Source organism: Melampsora larici-populina, assembly GCF_000204055.1.
Source record: "Melampsora larici-populina 98AG31 unplaced genomic scaffold MELLAscaffold_1, whole genome shotgun sequence".
Taxonomy (NCBI): Eukaryota; Fungi; Basidiomycota; class Pucciniomycetes; order Pucciniales; family Melampsoraceae; genus Melampsora; species Melampsora laricis-populina.
The window spans coordinates 1,067,294-1,081,737 of record NW_006768765.1 but is presented as its reverse complement, the minus strand read 5'-3'; the positions used below and the strand labels follow the sequence as shown (position 1 = coordinate 1,081,737).

The 14,444-nt window shown below is 39.4% G+C and overlaps 4 protein-coding genes across 4 annotated transcripts; 2 read left to right on the top strand and 2 right to left on the bottom strand.

Annotated features, from left to right (window-relative positions):
• Positions 1 to 533: 533 nt before the first annotated feature.
• Positions 534 to 4,711, bottom strand: MELLADRAFT_101079 (uncharacterized protein; the record flags this gene model as incomplete). The annotated part of the gene is made up of 6 exons (XM_007403516.1): positions 534 to 2,731; positions 2,817 to 3,461; positions 3,527 to 3,583; positions 3,648 to 3,912; positions 3,993 to 4,505; positions 4,526 to 4,711. 6 exons carry the CDS (start codon positions 4,709 to 4,711, stop codon positions 534 to 536), a joined length of 3,864 nt encoding a protein of 1,287 aa, XP_007403578.1.
• Positions 4,712 to 5,008: 297 nt separating this feature from the next.
• MELLADRAFT_101078 (uncharacterized protein) lies at positions 5,009 to 5,913 on the top strand (the record flags this gene model as incomplete). Its single annotated transcript, XM_007404032.1, has 2 exons — positions 5,009 to 5,062; positions 5,128 to 5,913. The coding sequence occupies 2 exons, from the start codon at positions 5,009 to 5,011 to the stop codon at positions 5,911 to 5,913; spliced, it is 840 nt and encodes a 279-aa protein (XP_007404094.1).
• Positions 5,914 to 6,541: 628 nt separating this feature from the next.
• Positions 6,542 to 7,452, top strand: MELLADRAFT_54430 (uncharacterized protein; the record flags this gene model as incomplete). Its single annotated transcript, XM_007404033.1, has 3 exons — positions 6,542 to 6,704; positions 6,782 to 6,846; positions 6,915 to 7,452. The coding sequence occupies 3 exons, from the start codon at positions 6,668 to 6,670 to the stop codon at positions 7,002 to 7,004; spliced, it is 192 nt and encodes a 63-aa protein (XP_007404095.1).
• A 2,407-nt stretch (positions 7,453 to 9,859) lies between these two features.
• Positions 9,860 to 10,639, bottom strand: MELLADRAFT_58444 (uncharacterized protein; the record flags this gene model as incomplete). The annotated part of the gene is made up of 3 exons (XM_007403515.1): positions 9,860 to 10,051; positions 10,136 to 10,303; positions 10,379 to 10,639. 3 exons carry the CDS (start codon positions 10,637 to 10,639, stop codon positions 9,860 to 9,862), a joined length of 621 nt encoding a protein of 206 aa, XP_007403577.1.
• Between the last annotated feature and the right edge of the window lie 3,805 nt (positions 10,640 to 14,444).

Below are 14,444 nucleotides of genomic sequence, written 5' to 3'. Positions count from 1 at the left end.
AAAGGGCTTTTTCTGGCTTGTGACATGAAGAAGGGACCAAAACTTGCACTGCAACTTTTCAAAAAGTAGTACTGTCTTCAGTCAATTCTTTGTTGGGGAGTCAAATAAACTTTGCAGGCTGAAATTCATTGATAGTCACCAGAAACATAAAAACTTGAACAGCTCAATTCTCTATTTGCTTTGGAAAGATCAAACCAATTCCTCGTAGTCACTTATACTTCAACTCCGACTGAAAAATTTTTGATGCAATTTCGAAATCACTATTCTATTTTATATTATGACTAAAAGTGAACCAACAAAAACAAAGGGAAAAAAGAGTCACATGATTTCTTCCAATGTAAATAAAAAGTAAAATATGCAAAAAAAATCGAAATCCATATAAAACTGAAAAAAAGAATTAATACCAATACAACATTAAAGATGAATTCCAAGAAAGAAAGAAAACAAAGAAAACAAAGAATATGTTATACATCATCGTCATGATTCTTAAAAAATCAACTCAAACAAAAACCAAAAAAATTAACAATCAATTTTTATCTAGAAAGTGAAGCAAGTTCGATTTTTTTCAAAAAACTTTTCAAACTTTTTCCATTCCTTTCACAATTCTCACTTAACCAATTTTCCATCTCCAATCTACAAGTTTTTAAATCCAAAAGATTAGGTAATCGATTCGGATTTAAACACACCTTAAACAATTTAGACCATAGTTCGATTTGATGATACCTTTTGAATGGTGGTTTGATGGAATCCTTTTCATTCATAAACGTTCCAAACAATAAACAAAACGAAATCGAAAGGATTCCATAATAATCAGGTTGAAAACTCCAGGATTTACCTAATCTCATTTCAGGACAATCATATTCATCGGTTTCCCATTCTACAATAAATTCTTGTTGGTTTGGAAATACATTGGTATCGATCGATCTTCCATAATCAATTAATCTTAATCCTTTAAATTCCCAACCGTTTTGACCATTCGAATTATAGATTGATGACCATGATTTACTTCCTCCTGGTACACTTTGTAATCTGACTAAACAATTATCGATTTTCAAATCACCATGAATAAAACCTGCTTCGTGTAACCCTTCGATGACTCGTATTAATTCAATAATAAAGAACATCGCAAGTAATTCATCAATTCCTTTAGCAGCGCCACCATTCGTTGGACTGATGCCCATCTCTCCAGCTCGATTAACGATATCCAACAACGTTCCTTGATCAGAGTAATCGAGTATTAAAAAGCTTTCATCCGAATAAGCGTATAATTTATGAGGTAAGATTAAAGAAGTACATAAACGAGGTGACAAGATCTTATGAAGTTGTGATAAGATTGAAAATTCATATAAATTAGGAGGATTTTCAACTTTCATTGCTTTATATACTACACCATTCTCATAAGCTGTTGTAGTTTCTCCATCATTAGATTCAATCACTTTGAATACTGATCCATATGCTCCTTCACCTAGTTTTTCATAAATAAAATATGTATCACCATCTAATTCGATTTCCCATTTAGCTTCTTCTAAACTTCCACCACCATGACTTTGTTTACGAGGTCGTACTTTACAATGATGTTGAAGTTCTGCTAATTTGTTGGCTCGGTAATTACTTAATGATCTAAACCCTGGATAAGCTGATAATGGTGGGTCTAATCCTTCCAATAAGACTGATAAGATCTCTTCGGCATATGGATTACAAGGCTCGCCGGCCTGCATCATTTCTGAAGTTTGTGAAATATCCAAGTTATCGTCCATCGGTGGGGAATTCAACGCTTGATTTCGCATGAGATGATCGATTGAGTCCATGGGTTCAGGTCGATCATTTTCTGATCTTTGAGCATAATGATGTCCTTGATTATTGTGCAGAGATGGATGATGTGATTGTTGATCGTTCATCAACGAGCGAGGAGAGGTAAAAGGACGGCGCTGACTGGGTGACGTCATGAAGTGATCTGACGAATTGACATCAATTTGCATGTCATCCGGCTGTCGAATATTGAATTCAAGTCGTTCTCTCATAGGCTGATGTAGTGATCCGCCCGACATACACAGATGATCATTAGCTCGAGGAGTCAATTCGGATTCTTCATTATCTGATCCAACTTGAGAATATCGATCTGGGCCAAGATTAGATTCCATAGACATTCGAAGTCGATCTGACCGTCCAGCTATAGATCGAGCTATAGTAGATGTACATTCATTGGTTCTTTCAGTAATTGGAGTCAGAGCGTTAAAGTTATCTCCAACCGGTATATATCTGAGTGGGCAAAATCCATGACCACGATCTTGATCGAAATCTGCCATCTCGACTAAATCATCGTACTCTTCTGGTTCTTGTTCATCACACATAGGTTCCTCGATCTCCTCAGGAAAAAATTGATCTTGATCCCTTTCATCTGAAGGCGTCTTATAACTGTCAGGTACAAAGTTGGGAGCGTAATCATGACCCGACCCCATCATAGATGTCGCCGCAAAGTTGGGTTGAGACCAGGAGCCGTTTCCAATCGACGGCGTGACAAGTGACTTTTCTCCCAAAGGTATACGTTTGACGCCCAAGCCCTTTGAGCTACTGGCGACAGGAGGACCCGAAGGTAACGCATTTTCATCATAGACAGGCGTCAGGGTGGCCAACGGCTTACGAACCGGCTTGAACGCAGGTGTAGATCGTTGACCGATTGTGAATGAGCCACCAGAACCAGAAGGATTATGGGATGCTTTTGTTGACGTATCTAAAGGTGGACAAGAGGTCAATATCATTTCTTGAACGGCACAATGGGTAAGATTGACCGAATGTATGAAAACAGTCTGGTATACCTTCATATGGGCGCATTGGCCGTCCATTCTCGTCTTCACAACACGAATTTTCGCCATCAACAGGACGCTGAGAGAAGGAGTTTGACGTGTTTGGCATGTGATCGGATTGTATCTCATCTGAATCCGACTTCATAGGCTGAGACCAGTAAGTAACATCGGCAGTTGCATCCTTGAGAGCGGTGACGGTAAAGTCAGTATCGCAAGTGAATTGATCTCTTAAATCTTCATCAGCATCGCTTGTATTATCATCTGATTCATCGCTATCCTTCTCAGGGCCGTACATGTTGAGTACGTCATTCAAAGCCGCCTGTGTAGTCATGGTCACGCTAGCTCTGCTCTTACGACTTTTGATGTACGCCGTAGTACTCTGACGGGGTGGTGAGTCCATTTTTAGGGAGACTTCAGCATCCGCGATTGCTTCTGAGGCAGAGTCATCATCAAACGTATCAAATGATGAACTTGATGTGGTCTGAGAGAGCATATGAGAATCGCCATCGGGTGATGTTTGGGCTTCATGAACATCGGAAGATTTACGCGAGCTTGAGGTCTGATAAGTCGGGATCATAGGAGTCTGTATCTCGTCATCGCTGAGTTGCATCTCACTTGAACAAGATGAATCATTCTTGAGATAATCAAAAAGTGGTTCTGAAGGGAAAACAATGAATTTAGGGTTCGTGAACTCCTTATATATTTGATCGAGGGACACACACCACCTGTTGTTGGTTGATAGAGAATAGGAGATCCATCCGAATGATAGGAATACCACTCTAAAATGCAAATGAGGTATTATTAGTGACATGTGTTGACCGCAGACAAAGTTGACACACTCACTTCCTGTCTCAAAAGGTTCTTGCTGCCATGGCTCATCGGCTTGCAAATACGAAGGGTATCGATTGTGTGCTCTGAGTTCCTCGGGGCTGATCTCCACGTCAGGTTTCGGATAGAGGTGTGAAAGGTTACAGGAAAAAACCTGTGAGATTGACGTGGAAGCTTCTGCCTTAGAGCTTGGTACAGGTGCAGTCTCGGTGGCTGAAGGTATTGTGGGAGTAGAGTATTCTTTCAGGGGGTCGTTGAATAATACATGGGCCACCAATGACTGGTAAATGAGGAAATGAATAGATTCAAATGGTCAAACAGAGTTTGATCGTGAACCAGATAGGTTGGAGGAGAACGAACCTCGTGCGGTGGGACTCCCTGCTGAGACTTGTTCTCAGACGGCTGTGAAAGAGGTGCAGATGATTCGGCCATTTTTTTCGCAAGTGCCTTCTTTCGCTTCTGTAATCGATTGATAGGCTGCGCGTCACATTGGATCCCTAAATCATAAACGCGCTCAACTCGTTTGAGATCACCAAAAGCTGCTTCGATAGCATTGGCCCATTCTTCATAGAACATACTATATCGTATACCAATCTCGTTACGTGATAAATATTCATAAATCTTGGTAGCTCCAAGACGAGAACACTGTCGGGCGTAAAGAGCCCATAGCTTGAGGTATCGAAGATCATGACGATATTTCACATCATTAACAAACTTTCTCGTGGATTGTTCAAGAATTGGTAATAGTTGTTCTTTTCCATTTACTTCTTCAGCTGAGTATGTATCTAAAGCCCATCGAACGTATCTACGCGTCATGGAAGAATGAATTTCTACTACTGATATGTTGAGATGCATTGTATGGGATAGGAAAAACTGACGTACAAAAGATAAACGTCCAGAGGATCTTCTAATAATTCGGTAGCTAGTTGAGGATTATCAATTGATTCACCCTTTTCCAATTTCGTTAGGAGATTGATAGTATTTAAATGTTTTTGTTTCTCTGATTCGATTGCTTGATTTTTCTTTATATCTTCTTGTGGTTTCGAGCCTTGAGAGGGTTTGAGATTAGAGGAGATCATGATTTATATCGTCAAGTGCTGGAGTTTGATTGTGAAGTGTTCCAGTTCCTTATAGGGAGAAGTTGAAGTGAATGAAGTGAGTGTCTAATTTGATAAAATGATAGAAAATGTCTTGATGAAGTTGAAGTTGAAATTGGAAAAGAGTTGAAGAGAAAGTAGTCGAACCACTTGTAAACCCATCATCACACTTTTGATAAACCCATAGATCCAATACTTCTCTGCTTCTCTCTGAATCAACACTTCCTCTTCAGTCTGACTCTCACCACCACACCACACCACACCACACCACAGAACACGATGGCCAACATCAATCCAGCTTCAAATCAAAATCAAAATCATCCAATAACAGAAGTAAGTCATTTCTACTCAAACATTAAACCATCACTTCATTCACTAATCATTCTGTTCTGTTTCAGCAACCACCTTATCAACAATCTCATCCTAATTACAATCACTTACCACCACAATATCAAGCTCAAGTCTATCATCATCCATCAAGACCATCTTCACAACCTCAATCAAATTCACAACATCCTAACAATAATCCATCACACGGTCATTTGATTCCTACACCTAATCCTCAACTTTTACAATCTCAAACTAGTATTCCACCTGGATATCAAATCAATCCTTCATCAGTTCATCCTCAACCACCATCTCAACCTATCATTAATCAACCAGCTTATAATAAAATGCCTAATCTTCCTCAACATCAAGTTCCACCTCCTAGTCATCCAATCATGAGACCATCTCAACATCAAATGGCACAACATCTCATGAATCCACAAGCTCATATCAGATCTCAAAGACTTATTCAACAGCAACAACAGATTCAACACCAACAGCAAATGCAAAGATATGAAGAAATCATGATGATCACCGATCCACTTGATAGTTTAAACAATCGTAGTCTAGCAGCTCGAAGATATACTTCATGTCATGCTAATATGAACTCATTACTTGGAAATCATTGGACGGTCAATGCTATCCTTAAAGGAGATCACAAACCATCTAACAAACGAAAGTTGAGCGATCCGACTGATTCTAATGAACCTACTGAACAAGATTCAAATCGTAAAGAAAGATTAAAACAAAAGTTGGAAAAGATTCAAGTAGATATTGAGAAATCGAAGAAATCACATCAATTACAACTTCAGATGATTTTAGATCGTTCGATTCCTATTCAATCTGAATCTGATTAAAACACGTGAAAATAAGAATCATGATTAATAATTTAATTTTTTTTGTAATATGATTTACTCTAGTTGTTTATTACGGTATTCGAAATATAAATCCTGAAACCTTGTGAAGAAACAAATCAAAAATGCAAACTCGTGACGTTCATTCCCAAAATTAAGAAAAGCCCAATTTGTGACCCGCAATTCGTTCCTCCGTGGGTTTAAGATCAAAAGGAATTCGTCAGCGCTCCCTCTGCCTCAAATGTGAGCAAAACCAACCTCAAGCGCGCGTGAGTGCGTCGATCATTGTACCATATCACCGAATCTAGAAGTCTCATCGCTCTAATCGAACTACTCTAGTCAATGAACTTTATCAATAGAAGTCAAGATGGGAAGCAATTCACTAATCGAACCCATGGTAACTCGAATTCCACTCACAACTGACCCTCGCATTGGGCACTCCATTTCTATCATTTCTCAGCCCATCACAAATTGTCAAGGCGCGTAATAAACCCAAGCAATATTACTCGTTTGAGTGAACCTATTTATGAAATGAAACTTACAAGAAAAATAAACTTTTTTTCATTCAAAGTACGAAGATAATTGAAGTAAAGATTTCTCCACTTTTTACAATAACATGAGATAATCTTTTCTTTTGCTTTCTATTATTCAACGCTTATTCTTCACTCACTCAGTTACGCTACCTTTTATCTCTGTCATACCTGACAACTATCATTATCTTTCTTTATAAAACTATTATATATTATCCTTTACGATTATGTCATTACTTGGTGGGATTGTAGATGATGTCCTAGGTGATTCGCAGCCTGCTACAGATCTTTTACAAGGTGTTCAAGATGTCTTATCGATTACTTTGCTAGGTGATTCACAGCGTACGGCGACCGCTGCTGCTGCTGCTGCTCCCAAACAGACTTCTACGACTTCTACGGCATCTGTGTTAGTTTAACATTTTTCAAGTGCTTGAAAACATTGTGTATAGCTGACCTTAATTCCTTATAATTTAGCTCAACGCCACCGCCGGCGACTTCTTCCGCTCCCGCGCCACAGCCAACCACAGTGACGTCAAAGTCATCTCCACTACCGTCATCGACTAAAACTGTCTCAACTTCGACGCTTTCGACGTCCAGTGTTTCTCCAGCAAGCCGTGCGGAATCTGCGACAGGGATTCGATCACTGACCAAATCCAATGCAAGCGGTCTCATACATACCTCCTCATCAGCATCACCTGCTCAAAGTACCTTTATTGCCACTGCTGCCAAGACTCAATCAGGCTCTTCATCACATCCTTCAATCTCAACAGGATTCATCGTCTTTCTCGCATGCGCTGGATTTATCTTATTATGGATCCTTGTGATGGGAATGGTCTTACGTCGTCGTCGTCATCGAATCAATGCTGAAAGATCTAGAGAAGTTCAAACTCAAATGTCAGGGATGGTAGGATTTGGAAAATTAGATGATGATAATGGAGCACCAATTCCATTACAAAGAGCTAGAAAGAATACCATTGATTGGATAGAAGAATCTAATGGATTTGAATTTGTTCAACCTCGTGGAGTGATTGATCCGAATATGTATCATTCAAATTTAGCTCATGATGAAAAACATTCAGATCTTGGTAATTTTTCTAGAGCAGAAATGATGGGAATGCAAGAATACCCACCTCCACCTCCACCTCCTAAGATGTATCATGAACATGAAATCGGAATCGGTATGCAACCTCAATATGTTCATCAACCGGGAGTACCTATTGGAAATACACCACCTATGTATATTCCTGATACTGGTTTAGAAAGAGCTATGGAAGCACAAGCTAATCAAAGTTATCCAGATCCTCATCATTCTCAAGACCAATCTACCATCAGAGCCGATCAACGAGATTCATCATTTCCTGAAAGTATGTCACACGACGATAGTTGGAATCAACCTGAACCATCTTCTTGGGCTACACACGATTCATTATTTCCTCAAACTCCTTCAGCTGTACATAGTTCACATCTAGACGTTTCTACAAATCAACGCTTCTCCACCGGTTTAGGTTATCTTTATCCTGGAACTATACGTGATTCGATTAGTGAACGATCTGATAGTCATGAGAGTGGTGTGACTCGTACTTCGATTTCAGAAAGTGAAGCTACAGATCATTCTGATTCGTATGGTCGTATGATTCCTAGTTTTACTCCTGTAGAACTTAGTGCATGTTCAGTTGACGGATTGGATCGTATTCTATCTCGTTCGGCTTCTGATGATACGATTGGTCCTACTAGGATGCCATTACCTGGTGATTCAAGATGAATTGCGGTTTGATTTGATATACCTTTGATAGAGATGTGGGATCAATGAAGTTAGAAAGGTTAATGGGTTATATCATCTTTCAGTTCGGTATTGTTCTTTTGGCATTCCTTTGGACAGTCTTAACTCGTGATGATGATCTGGTCATTTGTTTTCCCTGAGTATCATCTGTTGTTCGGTTATCTTTTTTTAACTTTTGTACATACTTTGTACTCAGGTAGTATGAGATCAGCCATGAGAGCTAGATTGAAATGATGGATGATTCTTTCAATTCTTTTAAATGATTGAAGTATAACAAAACTGTCTTTACGTGCTTTTCAGTTTACTTAATTATTTTGATGTTGATTTTATACTTTGATATTTATTTCATTTTTTCAATAAGTTTCTAATTTTTGTTTCCTTACAATCATATTCTTCTTAGAGGCCAACTTGTATTATGTTTTAAAGTGATATTTAAAAACAAAGTTACTATTCTTAATTTTTATTGATACCATTTGATTTAGATTGATATATACATAGTGGCAATGCCAAGAAGACCTATAATGGAAATTAAATCTGTTTTGTACAAGTTCAATTGGAAGAGTCATGCCATGGATACTTTACCAAAATTTTGAGAAACCAGATTGTAAGAGGTTTTTTTCGAGAATACCATACATAAAAAAATGACCGCACTCAAAACCTGATCATGATGTTTTAAACATCTCTCACTTTTCTACTTGTGACTAAATTCTCCGCTAAGGTGAAAGAGTTCAGGTATCTGGAAACACTCCGATACATAATCTTATTAACTTGAAATGGTTCTCAAAAGATCTATGAGATACTATACTCACTGTTGGAACAAAAGCTAAAGACTCTTTCATGAGAAAATGTGAAATGAGTTGCAAAAAATTGAGAAATTAAAAAGAAATGAAGAAAATGAGAATAGAGAGAAAATGAAATAGAGAGAAAGAGAAAATGAAATAGAGAGAAAGAGAAAGAGAAAGAGAAAAGGAAATCAAAACATCAAACTCAATGATGAGATACAAAAATGAGTTTTAAGTGATTGATATTCTAACAGATAAAAATGAGATTAAAAGTGAGAAAGAGATGTGAAATAAATTGAAACTGAGATTACTGAAAAAAGATTACTGAATGATAAGCAACTAAGAAAGGTCAAAGCACCACACAACGAGATAAAATATATTTGAAGCTGCCAAAGAATTTGATTTGGGACCAATCAAGTGAGGGATCACGAAAGGTGGATTGTAAGATTGATTGAGATGAAGACTATGTTTCCAAACGATTTTAGATGATATGGCGAGGGTAGAGTATGTGACCTTTGGTTGATGCGTGATGAGTGAATGAGAATTGGGAATCTGAATTGTGTGCGGTGTGATTTGATTAATGGTTTGCAGCCAAGATGATAATTCACTGGGCACTAATACTATGACGGTGGTTATCGCGATCATTCACGACCTCCGAACGCGTTCGAGAGCAAGATTCGTGGGCAAGTAGAGCACAAGCGCGGGATCATTGAAATTGTCGAAGTACGCGTCCGATTATCAAGCATTGCTTCGTTAGTTCTAGGCTGATTGTTGCAATGATTGTTTTTTGCAGCTGGCTAGAAATTCCTCCGATTGTCTCGGTGGCATGCTCCAGGTTTGGTTTCGAAGCGAGCTAGTCAGGATGATCTATAACACAGGTTACCGATCAGTGACTGCACATAAGATATGTCAGAGGCATTAGCAGTAGTAGACTGACCTGAAGAGCTGAAATGTTGGGCATATATCGATGCGTGAACGTGATCTAGGGTGCTTGACTGAGTGGCGCGGAAGTTGGGGAAACGCTTCGCGCTTTTGGTTTCAAAAGCTCCCTGATCCGCTGTTAGAAGAAAGTCGTAATGAACAAAGGATCAGACAAAGTTTCCATATATCTTTTCGCAGTAATGAGAACTAACCTGATGATAGTTTTTCGCTTTCTCTTGCACTGAAATCTTGGTAAGATTTTCATGCAGATTCACAAACGGCCCAGAGATGGAGGGCGCAGAGACATCTTGTCGTGGACTTTTCTCCATGGTGCCGTAAGGCAGAATTGACGAGTGTTTCTTGGTGCTGAGTAAAGGAGTCTGAAAGAGGAGATAAATCAAGATGTCAGAAGTTGAACGGGACGCCAAAAATGTACAAAAGAAAAAAAAGCTTACCAGTGATTGTCCTAGTTCTGATGGTGAAAAGTAATCGAGCTCTTCTTGAACGCGAGCAAGGAATTTGTTCACATCGCTCGAGAACGAGGGTGAGACTTTGTTGAGGAGATCCATGATCAATACGAAGACCGCGACCGCCAAACACAACTTATAGTTGACTTTGGAAGTCAAGACCGGGGCACCACCCATGACGTCGAGTAGCCATTGAGCACCTTGAGCAACCTGGGCCCGTGAAGCTTCAGAAAGTATAGCAGAAAACATTGTTGGATATTTGAAAGATGACGTTTAGAGCTTCGAATAATTGAGATGAGGGTTTAGAAAGTTGATGATAGGATTTTGGTGGAAGATTTTGAAAATGTGAGTTTGGAAATAGATGGTAAGGATGATGAATGGAGGCCAAAGGAAACAGCTCGTGAATCAGTTTATATACTCGGTTCTTGATGCTTTGACCAATTTCACTCATCCTTTCCAAACGCGTGAACTCAAGGGCTGCTAATTGGTTCGATCTCAATCCTCAGCAATTTCTCAGTTGATTTCACAACTCGGCGTATATAATGGCCCAAAAATCTTTCAGGTCAAGTAAATAGGATAACCGTTCGATCAGACGCGTCTTTTGGGCATCCATACAACTCTTTCACTCGATGCCAACCAATGAGAAGACTTCGATCACATTGACTATAACATCCTGATCAATCCTCGTGAAAATATCAATTTCACAAAAAGTCAAAGTGTGAAATTGGTCTCAATCGCAACCAGATGCACCCGGGCTTTGACTCTCAACCAGGATTTGAGCCCTGCTTGTTGATCGCTCACAGGCACGCCGAAATATGTAAGCGTGATGCTGAGCCGTCCGCACTGGAGAATCATGAAGTAGTAACGGGATTTGCAATGCGTACAACAAAGCTCCACCATGTCGGTCGATAAAGAAAAACAACGCAGGCAAGGTGGAGAACCCATGGCAAAACGTAGCTTGAGCAGCCATGTACGGGCGAAGTGGTGCTTCCATCACGACCGAACGTTCATCAAATCGTATGAGAAGCCAACAAACCGTTAAGATGTTTCGCAAAATCCGATCCAGAACCGAGGCTTTCATATAAGGCTAACAAAAAAATTCTCCAAAGATATTTCTACTTGTCGAAACAAGAGACACATATATATAACGAGGTTGACTGGAAAAAATTGCGCGCTCGCATGGCAAGGGAATCTCCAAGCATCCCTGCGGGGGGCAGCGCCGCAAGGGGTTATGTTCGAAGGCAATCGAGCAGGCATTTTGAATAACCTACAAGACATAGTTAACTTGTGAAGCCCTTTGGGTGACTTCCAGATGGTCCTTGCTCATGACGCTGCTTGAGTCGAATGCTTGAGTGTCACTCCCGAGCGTGGATCCGCACAAGCATGAAAAGAGCCGGGGCATGAATTTAGATTCAAGGACGGCATTTAGCGGATTTCGATTGGGCAATCGGTCACAACATTCTAACTTAACTAAGTCCCTCTCGGACGTCTCGACTACTCGTTCGTCCGAGAGGGACTTAGTTAAGTTAGCACAACATTATGGAATACGTGTAGACTCATACCGACATATAAACATGACATGGATTCCACATGTAATTTTTTCATGTCATGTTTGGTCGAAATTCATCTCCGAACCAAAAACCGTCCGACATGACTCATACCCACACACATCGACATGGATTTTTGATTCAAAAAAACCGTGTTGTAACATGAGTCATCTCGTACATCATGCCGTCCGGGAAGTCTCATACCAACACAACATGACTCCAGATGTTTTTTTTTGTAATATTTCAATTTAGAGTCCAAAAAAAGAATTAAACACTCAGGCTGCGTTCACTTAGCCCGGATTTTGAGAAATCGCGTTTTGCTTGACCGCTTTTCTACACGTAGAAAAGCGAAATTTGTAAAAAAAAAAACAAAAAAACACGTTTCAACAAAACAACAAAGCTATTATCAACTTGGTGCTGGAAAATGGTTTCAACAACAGACTCACCATACGAGAAATACAAGATGAACTTGCAAAAGAAGGAATAAGGCTGACTGAGAGAACAATCAATTGACATCGTAAACATTTGAATCACAACAAAACTCAGCCTCCCCTTCGCAAGAAACAGCTTCAAAGACGTAATGCCATCAGCAAACACTTCCATGAAGGCAAATCAATCGAAGAGATGCTCATATGCTTGAAGAATGAGGATCATATCAAAATTAGTTGATCAACCTTAGCTTGTAATTGCAAAGACATGAACCTAACTCGTAAGGTTGATGATATTGACAAAGGAAAGTACACAGAAGAAGAGGTAGGCCAGCTTGTTACCGATATCCAGTCAGAAAATGGAGAAGAAGCTGGCATTCGTTCCATCAAGAACATTTTACTCAAGGAACACAATGTCCACATTCATAGGTCTGCTCTTCACCTTGTAATCTATCTGACAAGATGCATACTTACCTTTTTACAAACAAACAGAGACCGTCTTGCAGAAATGTTGAGCAAATTGATCCAGAAGGAGTATTACGCCGGCAAAGAAGAGTCCTAGTTCGCCGTACTTTTAGGTGTCCAGGTCCAAATCATATATGGCCGGCAGACGGTCATGACAAGCTCCAGAAGTGGGGCATTAGGATATATGGATTCATCAATGCTTGGTCTTGCCACATTCTGGGTCTCTTTGTACATGTCACCAATAGTGACCCCCGTCATATTGATATATACTATCTTCAATGTGTTAAAAAGTATGGTGGTGCACCACAGTATCTTTACACTGATTGAGGAACTGAGACTGGGAAGATGGCAGCCAGTCACTCTGCGTTTGTTTGTATTCACGGCGGAATTCCAGAGGAACAAGCATTGAAAAGACACAAGTTTACAAAATCAGTTCGGAACCAGAAAATAGAGTGCTTTTGGAGTCAATTAATGCGACAACATAATTGTGGTGTTGTTCAAAGACTTTTTAATTCACTCGAGGCTGGTTTCTTTGACCCTGACATTCAACTTGATTGGTAAGTGATACTCCTACTCCTTTTAGAATGAAAGCTGACTGTTACTTGTTTTGAAGGCTTTTGTTCCTTTATTTGTGGATTCCTTTCATTCAGAATCAGTTGGATCTATTTACCGAACGATACAACCAGAGCAAACGTAGAAAGGATCCTCACTCCGCCCTTCCCAGTGGTCACAGTGCTGACTTTTGCTACAAAAATCCTGTTGAGTTGTTTGATGGGGATGATGGGTTGATTCATGTCCCCCCTGAAGACATAGATAGTCAAATCTTAGAAGATTATCCTGAGATACATAGTTTGTTTACTTACACACCTGACTGGTTTTCATTGGTTGCAGATCTCATCATGCCCACCTTGAATCTCTCACACAAGAACCTCAAGTACTCTAATATATGGGTTGCATTTCGTTTTATGTGTAACGCTTTGGTAGATCACAACTGGGATGGCACTCTCTTTGAAGGAAAAGATCTAAACTCTTTTGGTACTTTGTGATGAATGTTTTATAATTCTATTTGAAAACTCATGTTTTATATGCATCTTTTCTTGGATGGTTTTTTTAGTTCTTGATTAAAAGAGACAAATATGTTTTTTTGTTTACGGAAAAAGAAACAAACACTGATTCATAATGTGATAAAAGGAGACAAACTGTTTATAAAAATAGAAAAAAAAAGTGAAATTACAAGGATTTCAATTTTGCTTTGAAAGCTTCCATCTCATCCTTCTGCTTCTGACATTTTATCATATCACATTTACGAATCAACTCGTCTGCATAATTTTCAACTAATGTTTCTCGGTAAATTTCCCACTCTTCATCGCTCCTGTTGTCTCGCATGTCAGTAAGCTGGTTAAGACGTTGAACTATACTTTTAGCAATTTGACAAGATGATCCGAATTGGGTTATCTTTGCATCCTCTGGCTTGATAGGTTGATGATCATGAGTAAAAGTCTTCAAGTGAGTACTGTAGTGTTTGATGTCTGATGCCCAAACCATTTCAACAGCTCCATCACATCCATCAAAATTAATGTCAAAATTGTAGTCAGGAAATACAAATTGGGCTCC